The sequence below is a fragment of the Pteropus alecto genome, unplaced genomic scaffold (genome assembly GCF_000325575.1).
Source record: "Pteropus alecto unplaced genomic scaffold, ASM32557v1 scaffold45, whole genome shotgun sequence".
Taxonomy (NCBI): Eukaryota; Metazoa; Chordata; class Mammalia; order Chiroptera; family Pteropodidae; genus Pteropus; species Pteropus alecto.
In genome coordinates this window covers 29,638,456-29,649,702 of record NW_006442491.1, presented here as the reverse complement: position 1 = coordinate 29,649,702, position 11,247 = coordinate 29,638,456, and the positions used below count along the sequence as shown (strand labels likewise).

The 11,247-nt window shown below is 46.9% G+C and overlaps 1 protein-coding gene across 3 annotated transcripts in view; it reads left to right on the top strand.

Annotated features, from left to right (window-relative positions):
* The window catches only part of ELMO2 (engulfment and cell motility 2), a 34,799-nt gene that overhangs the window by 3,910 nt on the left and 19,642 nt on the right, over window positions 1–11,247 (top strand). For 2 of the 3 annotated variants that reach the window (XM_015597235.2, XM_006921888.3), the window contains 5 exons: window positions 6,295–6,422; window positions 6,768–6,808; window positions 7,272–7,344; window positions 7,710–7,760; window positions 10,906–11,087. In XM_015597235.2, coding sequence (XP_015452721.1) covers window positions 6,345–6,422; window positions 6,768–6,808; window positions 7,272–7,344; window positions 7,710–7,760; window positions 10,906–11,087 — 425 coding nt within the window. In that variant the 5' untranslated portion in view covers window positions 6,295–6,344. The remainder of the gene's footprint in view (window positions 1–6,294; window positions 6,423–6,767; window positions 6,809–7,271; window positions 7,345–7,709; window positions 7,761–10,905; window positions 11,088–11,247) is intronic. The other variant, XM_015597234.2, reaches the window with a different exon arrangement.

Genomic DNA, 11,247 nt, shown 5'->3' with positions numbered 1-11,247 from the left:
TGTGGATGCTGCTTTGAGTAGCAAGAGAAGAGACTGCCTATAGAGAATTATCAGTCAGTGGGATTGTGAAGGGATGTGTAAAAGAGGGAGCACAGATGAGGGCACAGTGGATTTTGCCTGAGGTGAGGGGACTAGGAAATCCACATCTAGGAGTGGTTGTCTGAGCTGGTCTTTTAAGGATGAGTAGACGTTTGTCAGCTGGACAAGGTGGAGGGAATAAGGGCTCAAGCAAAAGTACAGATTTAGAGGAGATGGATGTTTGAGGGAACAAGGTGGCCTGGTGTCACGGATGTAGCACCTACAAGGGAAAGTCTGAAAGCCAGTTCTACCCTGAGAACCACACCGGAGGAAAGCCGAGTGCTCTGCTAAGGAGTGTAAGCTCTATTCTGTATGTGTAGGAACACGACAGGAGGTTTCTAAGCAGGATAAGAAGAGACCTAGGCGATTCTTAGGGTGGATGTTAACGGGAAGAAGCCCAGTTACCCTGTCCCCCACACCCTTTCTCACTGCACTTCGGTTCTATCTAGTGGCTTTTAACCACAAGTTTGAGAGAGTCCGGTGTCTAACAAATTTCAACACAAAGAAGAAACCTCAGCCGCTGTAGGTCTGATGGTCTTTCTTGGCGTTTCTAGCAGTGAATGTCAGAATCTGAATCTCTGCCAACCGAATTCCCTCTTCTGTTCCTCAGAGCTTCATTCTCATTCAGTGGTCTGAATTAAGGGAAGTTGAGTCACTTCTCAGATGAGAAGATTTCAGGGAGATGCCTCTGCTGAGATTGTGTTCTTGATTAGAAAGAGGGTGTGACCTTGAGTTGCCTTGCTAGTGTGGCGTATGCTGCTGCCGGAAACATAAACCAGACTTACCCATGCTTCCTCCACTGGATCAAAAGCAAAAGAACAGAACAAAAAGCACCGGTCAATCCTTATCCTAAAAAGAATGGGGGCCGGAGGGGAGCTGGAAACCGCTGGCATTCTTCATTCTGAATTCCTTATTAATGGGAAGGGATCATCTTTCACTTCTTTTCTTAAGATGGGCTGTCCAACCCCGCTGTCAGAATCCAGCTCCACTGAGCATGGGTGATTGATTGAGAAAGCTCCACGGTGCTGATTTGAGAAGCATACCTTCTGGAAGCCACTTAGAGAATGGTTCATTAAAGATGTTGCTATTTTTCTCGTTTCCCCAGCTTTGCCTTGGAAACCCTGGGCTTCCATTCTCATGTTTTACAGAATTATCTTCAGATCAGTGTGTGCCTCTCTCCTGTTTTGTGACATTTTGAATTTTCCAAGTCATCTTTATATCTGTAATATTTTCAAGGGCATCGGAGGCGGAGGGATGGAGAGTTGTTTAAGCCGGAAGGGGTATATTATTTCTTTGCCTCCTGGGCCTGAATGTGGAGCTGCAGCTCCCTTATCTTGACTCTTTGTTCTTGAACTCTATAGTATTGCTGAGTGGTGGAGCAAGAGGCTATTTATAACCCTGAGAATTTTGCAATATTATTGAATTGCGTCGACCTAATTTCCACTTCCTTTCTAAAAGGAAAATGAAAAGCGTGAGCAAACCAGTGCTGGAAGAGTTCCCCACAAGGAGAGCCTTTATCCTGGGAGGACTGTCTGGAGAATATTATTACTTCTGTTCTCTGATATCCTGATGGTTTCTATAGGGAGAAAATCAGAGGGCTGTGTCCCCTTTCTTTTAACTAGAGTCGGGTGCTAAATCTGATTTTCCAGTGAGACACGTTCTAACGTTAGATGTGCAAACAAAACTTTAAACAATAGAAATGCTGTGTAGTTGGAAGGTGGTGGGACATGATGGGAACACGAAGCATCTAGGACAGTTCATGTCAGGCCCTCTCCATTTGGAGCCAGCCCAGTTCGTAGGTGTCGAGGAAGTCAGAGCCAGTGGATTTGAGGAGACATGGGTGCTTATGGAACTGTCACTGCGTGCCGAGCTGTGCTAGGTTATGAGACTGCAGGCTTGTGCCTGCCTTAGAGGAGGAGCCGGTGAAGGAGAGAGAGAGGTGTAAACGCACACCTACACCGGAGTGGGACAGGAGCCTTCATAGAGGTAATGAACAGAATGCTGTGAGAACGCAGTGGCTCCTATCCCATTTCATTTTGCTAGGGAAAGCTGAGGAAAGCTAAGCGTGGTACGAAGGGGAAGTGACATCTGAGCTGAGCTTTGAAGCTTGACTAGGGCTCTTTTGACAGTCAAAAGAAGGAAGAGAATATGCACTAGTACCGAAGAAATGAAGGACATGGCCTGCCTCAAAGAAATAGAAAGTGGCCCAGGGAGGTCTGGCTAGATTGCGAAGGACTGAAAACCACTGAGGGAGGGCGGGTCACCTCCCTTAGATGGTGGGGTACCGTTATCCGTTACAGTAGTGAGCTCTTGTTATGTGGGTCTCTTAGCTTCTGTGTGCTTTAGCTTCAGGTACAGCAACCCAAAACAACACCAGACTACGGCGGCGGGAGAGTGGGGTGGGAGTGGGGTCGAATTCTGGCTGCGTGATGCTGAGCGTTTTTCTGTGTCTCCATTTTCTTACCTGTAAACTGGGGGGTAATAAGGTACCACACAGGATTGCTCTGTGGGTTAAATGAACTATATGTAAAATCCTTAGAACCGTACCTTACCACCATGTAATTGTCAGGTAATATCTTCATCACCCAAGGGAGTTTTATGTAGAGGGAAGAGAACTAACTTTGAGGTCCTAAGACCCAGCCTTGAGACCCAGTTCTGATGTGATGTCTTTCTTTTTTGAGAGGGAGGGGCGGGAAAGAGGCATGTGGAAGTTTTCCAACTCATCGGAACTTCAATGACCTCACCTGTAAAATGGGGATGATTCTCAGGGTCTCGTGAACATCCGCTCTAATAAATAACACTGTAGAAGTGAGCAGTCAACTCTTGTCTGTAAATATTAGAGACAAGAGATTGCTATAAAGTCATCATAGAACTGCTCTGGTTTAAATCAGCAACACTTACCTACGTGGGTTTTGCTCTTCATCAATTCAGTGTTAATCGAGGGACCTGCTGAATGCTGTCATCTTGTGCCTGTTTAGACCTTTAGAGTTCTTTCTGAGCTTGGGGTCAATCTTAGTCTTAGGCTTTTTAGTTGCAATGAAGAGAAACACAGGCTAGTTTGATTTAAAGGAGTTTTATTGGCAGGATACAGGGCAATTTCAGTTACCCCAAGTGTGGGAGGTGTAACCATGGAATCTGGAAAGTCATCAGGCAGTGGCTTTTTCCATTTCTTTCTGGGGCTTTGTGGTTTCTGATTTCTAGCCTGCACTTGTCTACACATTTTTGGAATCTTCCTTAGAGCAGCTTCCTCTCCAAGACTTTTGGATTTTGCTTCTCCATATCTTTGGCTTATGAGTCGCTTTGGCTTGCCATGGTACCTGCTCGAAGTTGGCTATGACCTTTCTGCTCCAGGGCCCATTGCCATCCCACTCTCTTAGTCTCTGTCTTCAAGTTCAAGAGAAAGAAGCATTGGACTAGTCCAGCTCGGATCGAGTGTTCACCCCGGTGCCATCAGCTATGGCATAGCTGGGGAGAGTGTCATTCAGTACACATGGGCTTTGCGGGCTTTGTGGGAAAGGACAGAATCGCTGAGAGTGGGGTTTATAGCATCTCCTGAATAGTCCTGGTGGCTGCAGATCTTCAAGCTTTAAAATGGATATGAATTCTTAGAACAGCCAGGAGTCACCCAGGACTAACTTTAATAAAGAAAGAGACAGTGAACCTAGGAAATGCCGCATGGGGTCAAAGTAAAGTGGAACTGTAAATTAATGAGGTTTAGCTTGTTTCTCTCCGAAGATGGTATCTAGAAAGGAGGTTCCAAAAAACGTAATTTGTTTCTTAGCAGCACCATTGAAACAAGGGCATAGCATGAGGACTTTGAAATGAGCAGTCCTCATTCAGATTTTTGAGTTCTACTTTGGAATATGGACTTTCAGACTTAGAAGGCATCTTAGGCATACCTCAGTCCAACAGTCACATCTCACACTAGAAAAAAACTGAGACTTCGGTAAAAGGGGCACATCACCCAGACACCTAGTGATGGAGCCGTGACTAGGTCCTGAGCCCTTCAGCTCTAAATCCAGTTGCTTCTTTATCCCAGCCCAGTGCTCTTTCTACTGTGCCTCCACTGCCTACTTATTTCAAAAACAAAAAGAACCAAACTAGATGACAAATGGTCCAAGAAGCCATATTGTTCCATTCATGTACATAAAGTACAAAAACAGACAAAGGTAACATCTAGTGGTAGAAGTTGGAAAGCAGTTGACTCTTGGAGAGCTGGAAGGTGGGGGATAGACTGGAAAGAGGTAGGAAAGCATTTTCTAGGGTAATGAAAATGTTCAAAGGCTTGTTTTGGGTGGTGGTTACAGGGAGGTGTGTCTGTGTTTTTATTATGTGTGTGTGTGTGTATACACACACACACACACACACTCGCACGTACCTACATATATATACACATACATAAGCTCTGTGCATTTTATTGTATATAAATGTTATCTCGGTTTTTAAAATGATCTCACAACTGGCAGTCGTATCCTTAGTTATGGCAGATTTACCAGTAAGGATAAGGACGCCTGCCCTAGGCACCCGGAGATTCATGGCACTGCCCCTGCCTTCCTGTGTCACTAGAGCTGAGCATTTCAACTGGGGATGATTCTTATGGGGCCAGTTTCTATTCAGAGGTTCGTTGTGGAAAAATTCTGCTTGGAGCTGCAAAAGTTGTGGAAGCTTTAGGAGCCATTAGGCCAGCCCACTTCAATCCCTTTAGGCTTGCTTTAGTTTTCATGAACAGAAATTCAGGCTAGCTCAGGAGAGAGGGGAAGAGCATTAGCCAGTCAGCTCCACGTTCTGTCCCCTTCACTACTTGTTAGCTTGTTGAACTTGGGCAACTTAACCAAACTCTGAGCTTCATTTGTCATCTTCAAAGAGCGGTAATAATCCTATTCTGCCAAATTCACAAGGTTGCTGGGAGGATTCAACAACATGAGTGAAAGCACGTTGAGAACCTTCTTTTTTACATTGTCATGTTCTGGAAATGCTGGTATTTTTGACCGCCAACTTCCTAAGCAGCCTCCCCTGAGCAGGAAATGATCGTGAAAGCTTCCCTCTTTCTGAGCCCTGAGGTTTGTAGGGGAAGGGATTTTTACACCCTTTCACCCATATTACAAGGCTATGAGAACTGACATTTGTGTTTGGGCTGAAAGGTTGATAGCACACAGGAACTACAGCTGAGCAGCAGCTATGCTGCATGGCGCGGCAGAGGCAGGCGGTCTCCCTCAGTGAAGCATGGATTGTGGGCGAGTGGCTAAACCCGGAGGTGCAGGAGGAAGGTCTTTTTCATTGAGAGAGGCCTCTCCTAAACCTATAGGCAAGGGGTGTAAATGTACATGAAATAATCCATCGGTCGAGTGTCTTCCCTCCATCAGACCTTGGAGAGAGAATGCTTTAGCTGCTGCTTGGAATACCACTACGCTAGCAGAGTTGCCTAGGATACAGGTCACATGGGCCCATCTTCCAGACTTGTTCAAATGATTTATTTTCCTTTATTTTGGAGAGAAGTGGGGGAAGGGGTCAAGGGTACTTCCAAACCCTTGTCTTCCTATAGAGGGGCCTTTGTGCGAGGGTACCCTCACCTCCCTACACTCGAGCTCTCAGCAGCTCTTGCCCTTGGCAGTAGGGACTAAAATAGCATTTCCTGTCCCAGTTCTCATCCCCATTCTCTGAACTCTGCATCATCCCACACAGAGGAGGCTCCACACTGTGTCCTTTGAAGGGGAAGGAGTGGCAGCAGTAACTAGGGAGGAGGCAAGAGAACATGTGGTTGGGTCCTGCTGACGCTGGGATCTTCCTAGATTGACTGCAGAACAGAAGTAGGCTGGCTCCCTCAGCTAGCTGCTCAACCAAGAAAAGGCTCTGTCTGTTCATTCCAGTCTCAGAGCATATGCTTCTCTCTCTCAAGGTCCCGAGACAGGAGTTTGCAGTAAATACACTCTTGTACCGCAGAGTCCTCCTGACCCTTGAACTGAAGTAGCACATTGGCAGATCTTGCTGGCTGATCCACAGTTGATAGATGGCTCTGTCTCATTTCTTCTTGATTTAATCTAAAGAGACAAAAGCCCAAGGAGAGACTGTGGTGTGATCTAGAAAAATTCAAATGAAGTAGTTCCATGTGTTCCTCTGGACACCGTCTGTCTGCTTATTCTCCAGAATATCTAACGAGAGTGAACAGTAAAGGTAAACACTATGACTTTTTCCTTCTTTCTCATTCCTTCTCCCCAGGCAGCTGTCTCCGCGTGTGTGTCTTGGAGAAGTAGGACCCATTAGGAACAATGCCGCCACCATCAGACATTGTCAAAGTGGCCATTGAGTGGCCAGGTGCTAATGCCCAGCTCCTTGAAATCGACCAGGTAAGCTCCCAAAATGAGAAGCAGCGGTGCAAGGAGAGGGATCTGGGAAGTGCGTGGCAGAGGGCGTCTTCAGGGTTGGGGACCATTGGCATCAGCAAAGGCAAGCTGAGACCTATCCCATCCTGTGGAAGATTGGTCCCCATCCTGGGGACCATTGGCATGCTGAGATCTGTCCCATCCTGTGGAAGATTGGTCACCATGGCTTGGGAGAGGCTGTCTCTTCCACAAAAGGTGTCCAGGAAGAAGTCCACGTGCAGGCCGCAGGTTCATCCTGCCTGGCCTCCCCTCTTGTTAGAGCCTTGGCACAAATAGAAAGTGGTCGAAGGGTCTTTCTCTTTCTTTCAGAAACGGCCTCTGGCATCCGTCATCAAGGAAGTTTGTGATGGGTAAGTTGAAACTCCTCGTTTTGGACAGTGGCAAGCTGAAGAGTCAAGGAGCACTGCCAGACCTGGAAAGGTCCCCAGCTAGTCAGGTCCCCAGGATGGGGCTTTCGTGTATCGTTGTCTTATGAAGGAAACAGTGCTGATGAGGACATCGCTTAGAGCTCCAGTCAGCCTTTAGTTTTTCTTTTAAGTCCAGGAGTGCCCTGCCCGAGGTCCTGGTGTATCTGAATTGTATGGTGGCCACCCCTCGAATGTATGTACTGCCTTTTTGTGGTGCTAATCTTACAAAAAAGGCTGTGGAGGTTATTTTTCCCACATCTCACCATAAAGCTTTGGTTTTTTACCCCTGTCCTCCAGACAGGCTACTCGATCCCATGAGCAACTTTACTGAAAAAGATTGATTTGCAGCTTTTAGACAGGCTGGGAGGAATGGCCCAACGGGCTCTACCACTTTTCTCTCACGTAGGTGGTCATTGCCGAATCCAGAGTATTACACTCTGCGTTATGCAGATGGGCCTCAGCTCTACATCACGGAACAGGTCAGTAAAAGGAGAAGCAAGTCAACATAGGCCTTTCTGTGAAGTGAACCACCCAAGGAGACCACGCTGTTTACCTCACTTCCGTCCAGGGAGCGTCCACTAACCGGGGAAAGAGCTGCTTCCTGGGCAGATGAGAGAGCCAGGCCTTGTTCTCCTGTAGGGGCTGGAACACTGTGGCTTTTCCTTCCTGAGAGCCCAAAGTGCTGAAAGGGAATCTTAGAAGTTCTTTGCCAAGATGGAAGCAGAAGAGGGCCTGACTGCGAGTCTGAGTTACAACCGCTTTAAAAACGAAGAAAAGTTGTTGGGGTTGTTTACACAATCTTCATATTGTGTCTTGGTTACTCTTTTTTTCTTTTGCTCCCCAGACTCGCAGTGACATTAAGAATGGAACAATCTTACAGCTGGCTATCTCCCCGGTACGTACTCTCCTTTCCTTAGGAATTAATTTATATAACAAAGATATGTAAACATCTACCATGGGCCAGACTTTATTCTAGAAACTGAGACAATGGAGATTAGAAAGTCATTCTTTACTCTTACAGCCTGCTTGGGAGTAAACAGATACAATACAAGGCCTCTCTCAAGGGTCTTGACAGAAAGTTGCTTAGGGAGCTGTAGGAACTCAGAAAAGGGACCGCCCAACTCAGCCTGAGGATTCCTAGACAGGCTTCCCAGAGAAGGGAACGCGTAGCTCAGGTGCTGCAGGATAAGCAGAAATTAGCTTGAGAAAGAAGAAAATGGAAAGTGTTCCAGGGTGTGCTTTGGGGAAGGCAGGTGCTGCCTGGCTGAGGGCCCGCAGCAGCCGGTGAGACGCCAGACGCTGAAGGTTCCTGGGTGGCCTGCACGTGGGTTTGGATTTTATCGAGACGGGCATGTGGAGACACTGAAAGATTTAAGCAGGAAGGTGTATTATGCTTAGATTTATATTTTAGAAAGATCACTTTAGTGACATGGTGGAAGATGGGCTGAAAAAAGGAAGGTTGGCGGCAGGAGGGATCTTTAAGAAACTACCCAGGAGTGTTAACAGCCCACAAAGGCAAATGGCAGGGGAGACGAAAGGGTGGGCATGAAGAATAGTCAGAGGTAAACTGGATGAATATGGTGATCTACAGATGTGGAAGGGAAGGGGAGAATCCAGGATGACCCCTGATTTCTGTTAGAGCAGCCCTTAAAAGTAACTGAGGAAGCCACCAGAAGAGTAGGAAGAAAACCAGGCCAAAGGCAGGGGTAGAGTCAGGGTGGAGGAAGGTGTGGTCTGCGAGGAGCAGAGAGATACGGTGAACTGAGAACAGAGAGGCTGGACCTTGGCCGGGGAAGTCAGTCAGTCGCTGGTGAGCTTCCTGAAAACCATTTTGTTGGGGTGATTGGGTGACAGCCAGATTGCAGTAGGTTGAGCAAAAAGAGATAAAAAACTGAGAACCTCGAGTTTATCATATTATCGAGATGCTTGGTTATAAAAGGAAGGAGATGGAGAAGGGTAACTCAGAAATGTGGAGTCGCAAAGATGTGCTTTTTAAAAAGAAGTAAAATATTCCTGTGTTTCAAAAATAAAAAAGTTTTGACAAAGATACAGGAAAAGGTCTTCCTCCCACTCCCGTCCCTCATCTACCCAGTTCCCCGCCTCTTCCGACCCTTCATAGCTGTTAACTTCTGTTGCAGTTTTTTTATGTGTCCTTGAAAATATGTTAACATGGAAGAGTGGAAGGTTGACAGCACAGGAAAGAGGGGGTAGTTAATGCAACAGGACCTTCCTGGGTCCGGACAGGGGGAACCCAAAGCCCAGGTGGAGGGATTCGCCCTCGCTGCTCAGCCCCTGAGGACAGTCGAAACAGGGTAACTCAGGGACGTTTGCAGAAGCGCTGCTAGAAAATCAAGGGTGTGCTGACACGTGTTTTCTTGATGAGAGAGACTGGTTCACCTGCAAGGAAGGGAGGCATGGAGTCATAACAGCTAACATTTATTGAACACCTGCATTTTGCTAAGCACTTTGCATAATGTTGTATCCTTTAATCCTGACAAACACTCGATGAGATAGGCGCTCTTGGTAGCTCCATTTTGCAGACAAGGAAACCGAGACTTAGACAAAAAAACTTGTCTCTTGTCACACGGCTTAAAACAGGGCAGGCAGGGCTGGCTCTCAAACCCAGGCCTGCCGGACTCTAGGCAGGTATTCTTACCATCATGCTCTTCTGCTTCCCTCTTCTCCTGAACTCATCTTAAGGACTTCGCTATTCCCCACTAAGCTCTGCTAATTTAATATGACGGTCTGGGAGTTACTCGCTTTTATAGACGTACCGAAGCTTGTCCAGACCTCTTGCACGGAGCAGCAGGCTTTCCCAGGAGCACGTCTCTCTGGAGCGGGATGCAGCCGCCCAGAAGTGCTGTCTCCAGAGGAAAATTAACATCTGGAGTTGGAAGTTCCTAAGTGTGATGCAGACCAGTGCTCTTCAAATTGGTCCCTCCTGTAACCTTTTCTCCTGGCGCCCATTTTCTCTACCATGGAGATCTTGAAGGATTTCTGTATCGTTGAGAGCAGTGTGCTGTTCAAGGGCTGTCTTTATCACAGAGATAGGAGAAGCAAAGGGGAGAGAGAAGAACAGGCCCGACTCCTTGGCTGGCAGCAGGAACTGGGCTCAGCCGCTTGCTTAGCACCGTGAGAAAAAATAAAGACCACAGGAGGGTTTTGGCTCTCAAGACTCTTCCATTCTGACTGAGAACATTAAGTGAACACACTAGAAATAGAGAATGATGAAACGGAAAATTATGAGGCACTGACTGTAAAATTAATAAGTTCAGCAAAAGGAAAGATGAGTGAACACCAGAGCGGGGATCACGGCAACAGAGGCAAGCGTCTGCCAGGAAAAGTTCACATGCTAGGAGGAGGCTTTGTCACCAGCCATCATTTTCAAAAAGCTATTTTGAAATTAGCTGCTTCCTGCTCCTTGAGATTCTTAAAGTCGCCCCAGGACTATCACTTTGAGGAACAATGATGTGGACTTTGAGAGAAAGTTAAAAAAAAAAAAAAAAAAAATTGTAAGGCTTATCACATTTTCGAATTGAAAGGGACCATCAGGGTCATCAAATTAAATTCACCACCCAATGTAGGCGTGCCTTCTATAGCATCTTTGACAGATGGTTGTCTCGATCCTCCTTGATTGCTTCCAGTGACCGAGAACTCTTTACTTCAAGACAACCTCTTCCACTGTCTGATGGCTTTAATTAATGTCAAGCTGTCCTATGTGGAACCAGTGTCTGTTTCTCTGTGACTTGCCGCGGTGAGCGGACTGTCATCTCTCAGATCACTCTTGTATTCCTACAAAAATTCCTATGGAAATTTTTTAATCCATAGACCAGAGTGGTACAGAAAGGCTACAGATAACTACAGAATTGGTCTTAGTGTACTGGTAATTCCCTGCTTGATTCAATAAACATGTATTTAGCAGTAGAAAAACTAGTTCTTCTCAGGCTTGGGTGTTCCCAGAAAGGCCCCTTAGAGCTATCCATGGAGCAGTAACCAGCCGCAAGGAGCAGATGGCATGTATCTCGTCCCTGGTTTCACAGTCCCGGGCCGCACGCCAGCTGATGGAGAGGACCCAGTCATCCAACATGGAGACCCGGCTGGATGCCATGAAGGAGCTGGCCAAGCTCTCTGCTGACATTACCTTCGCCACCGAGTTCATCAACATGGATGGCATCGTTGTGCTGACGCGGCTTGTGGAAAGTGGAACCAAGCTCTTGTCCCAGTGAGTATTGCCGAGGTCTTGTCGGAGGGGCTGTCAGGTTCACTGCTCTCCACAGGCATCCTCTTCTTATTTCTGTTGAATCGAATGCGTCTGTTGAACACCTTCTGCATCCAGAGCAGTATGTCGAGCACTAGGGCCCACGCAGAGGGGTATAATTCAC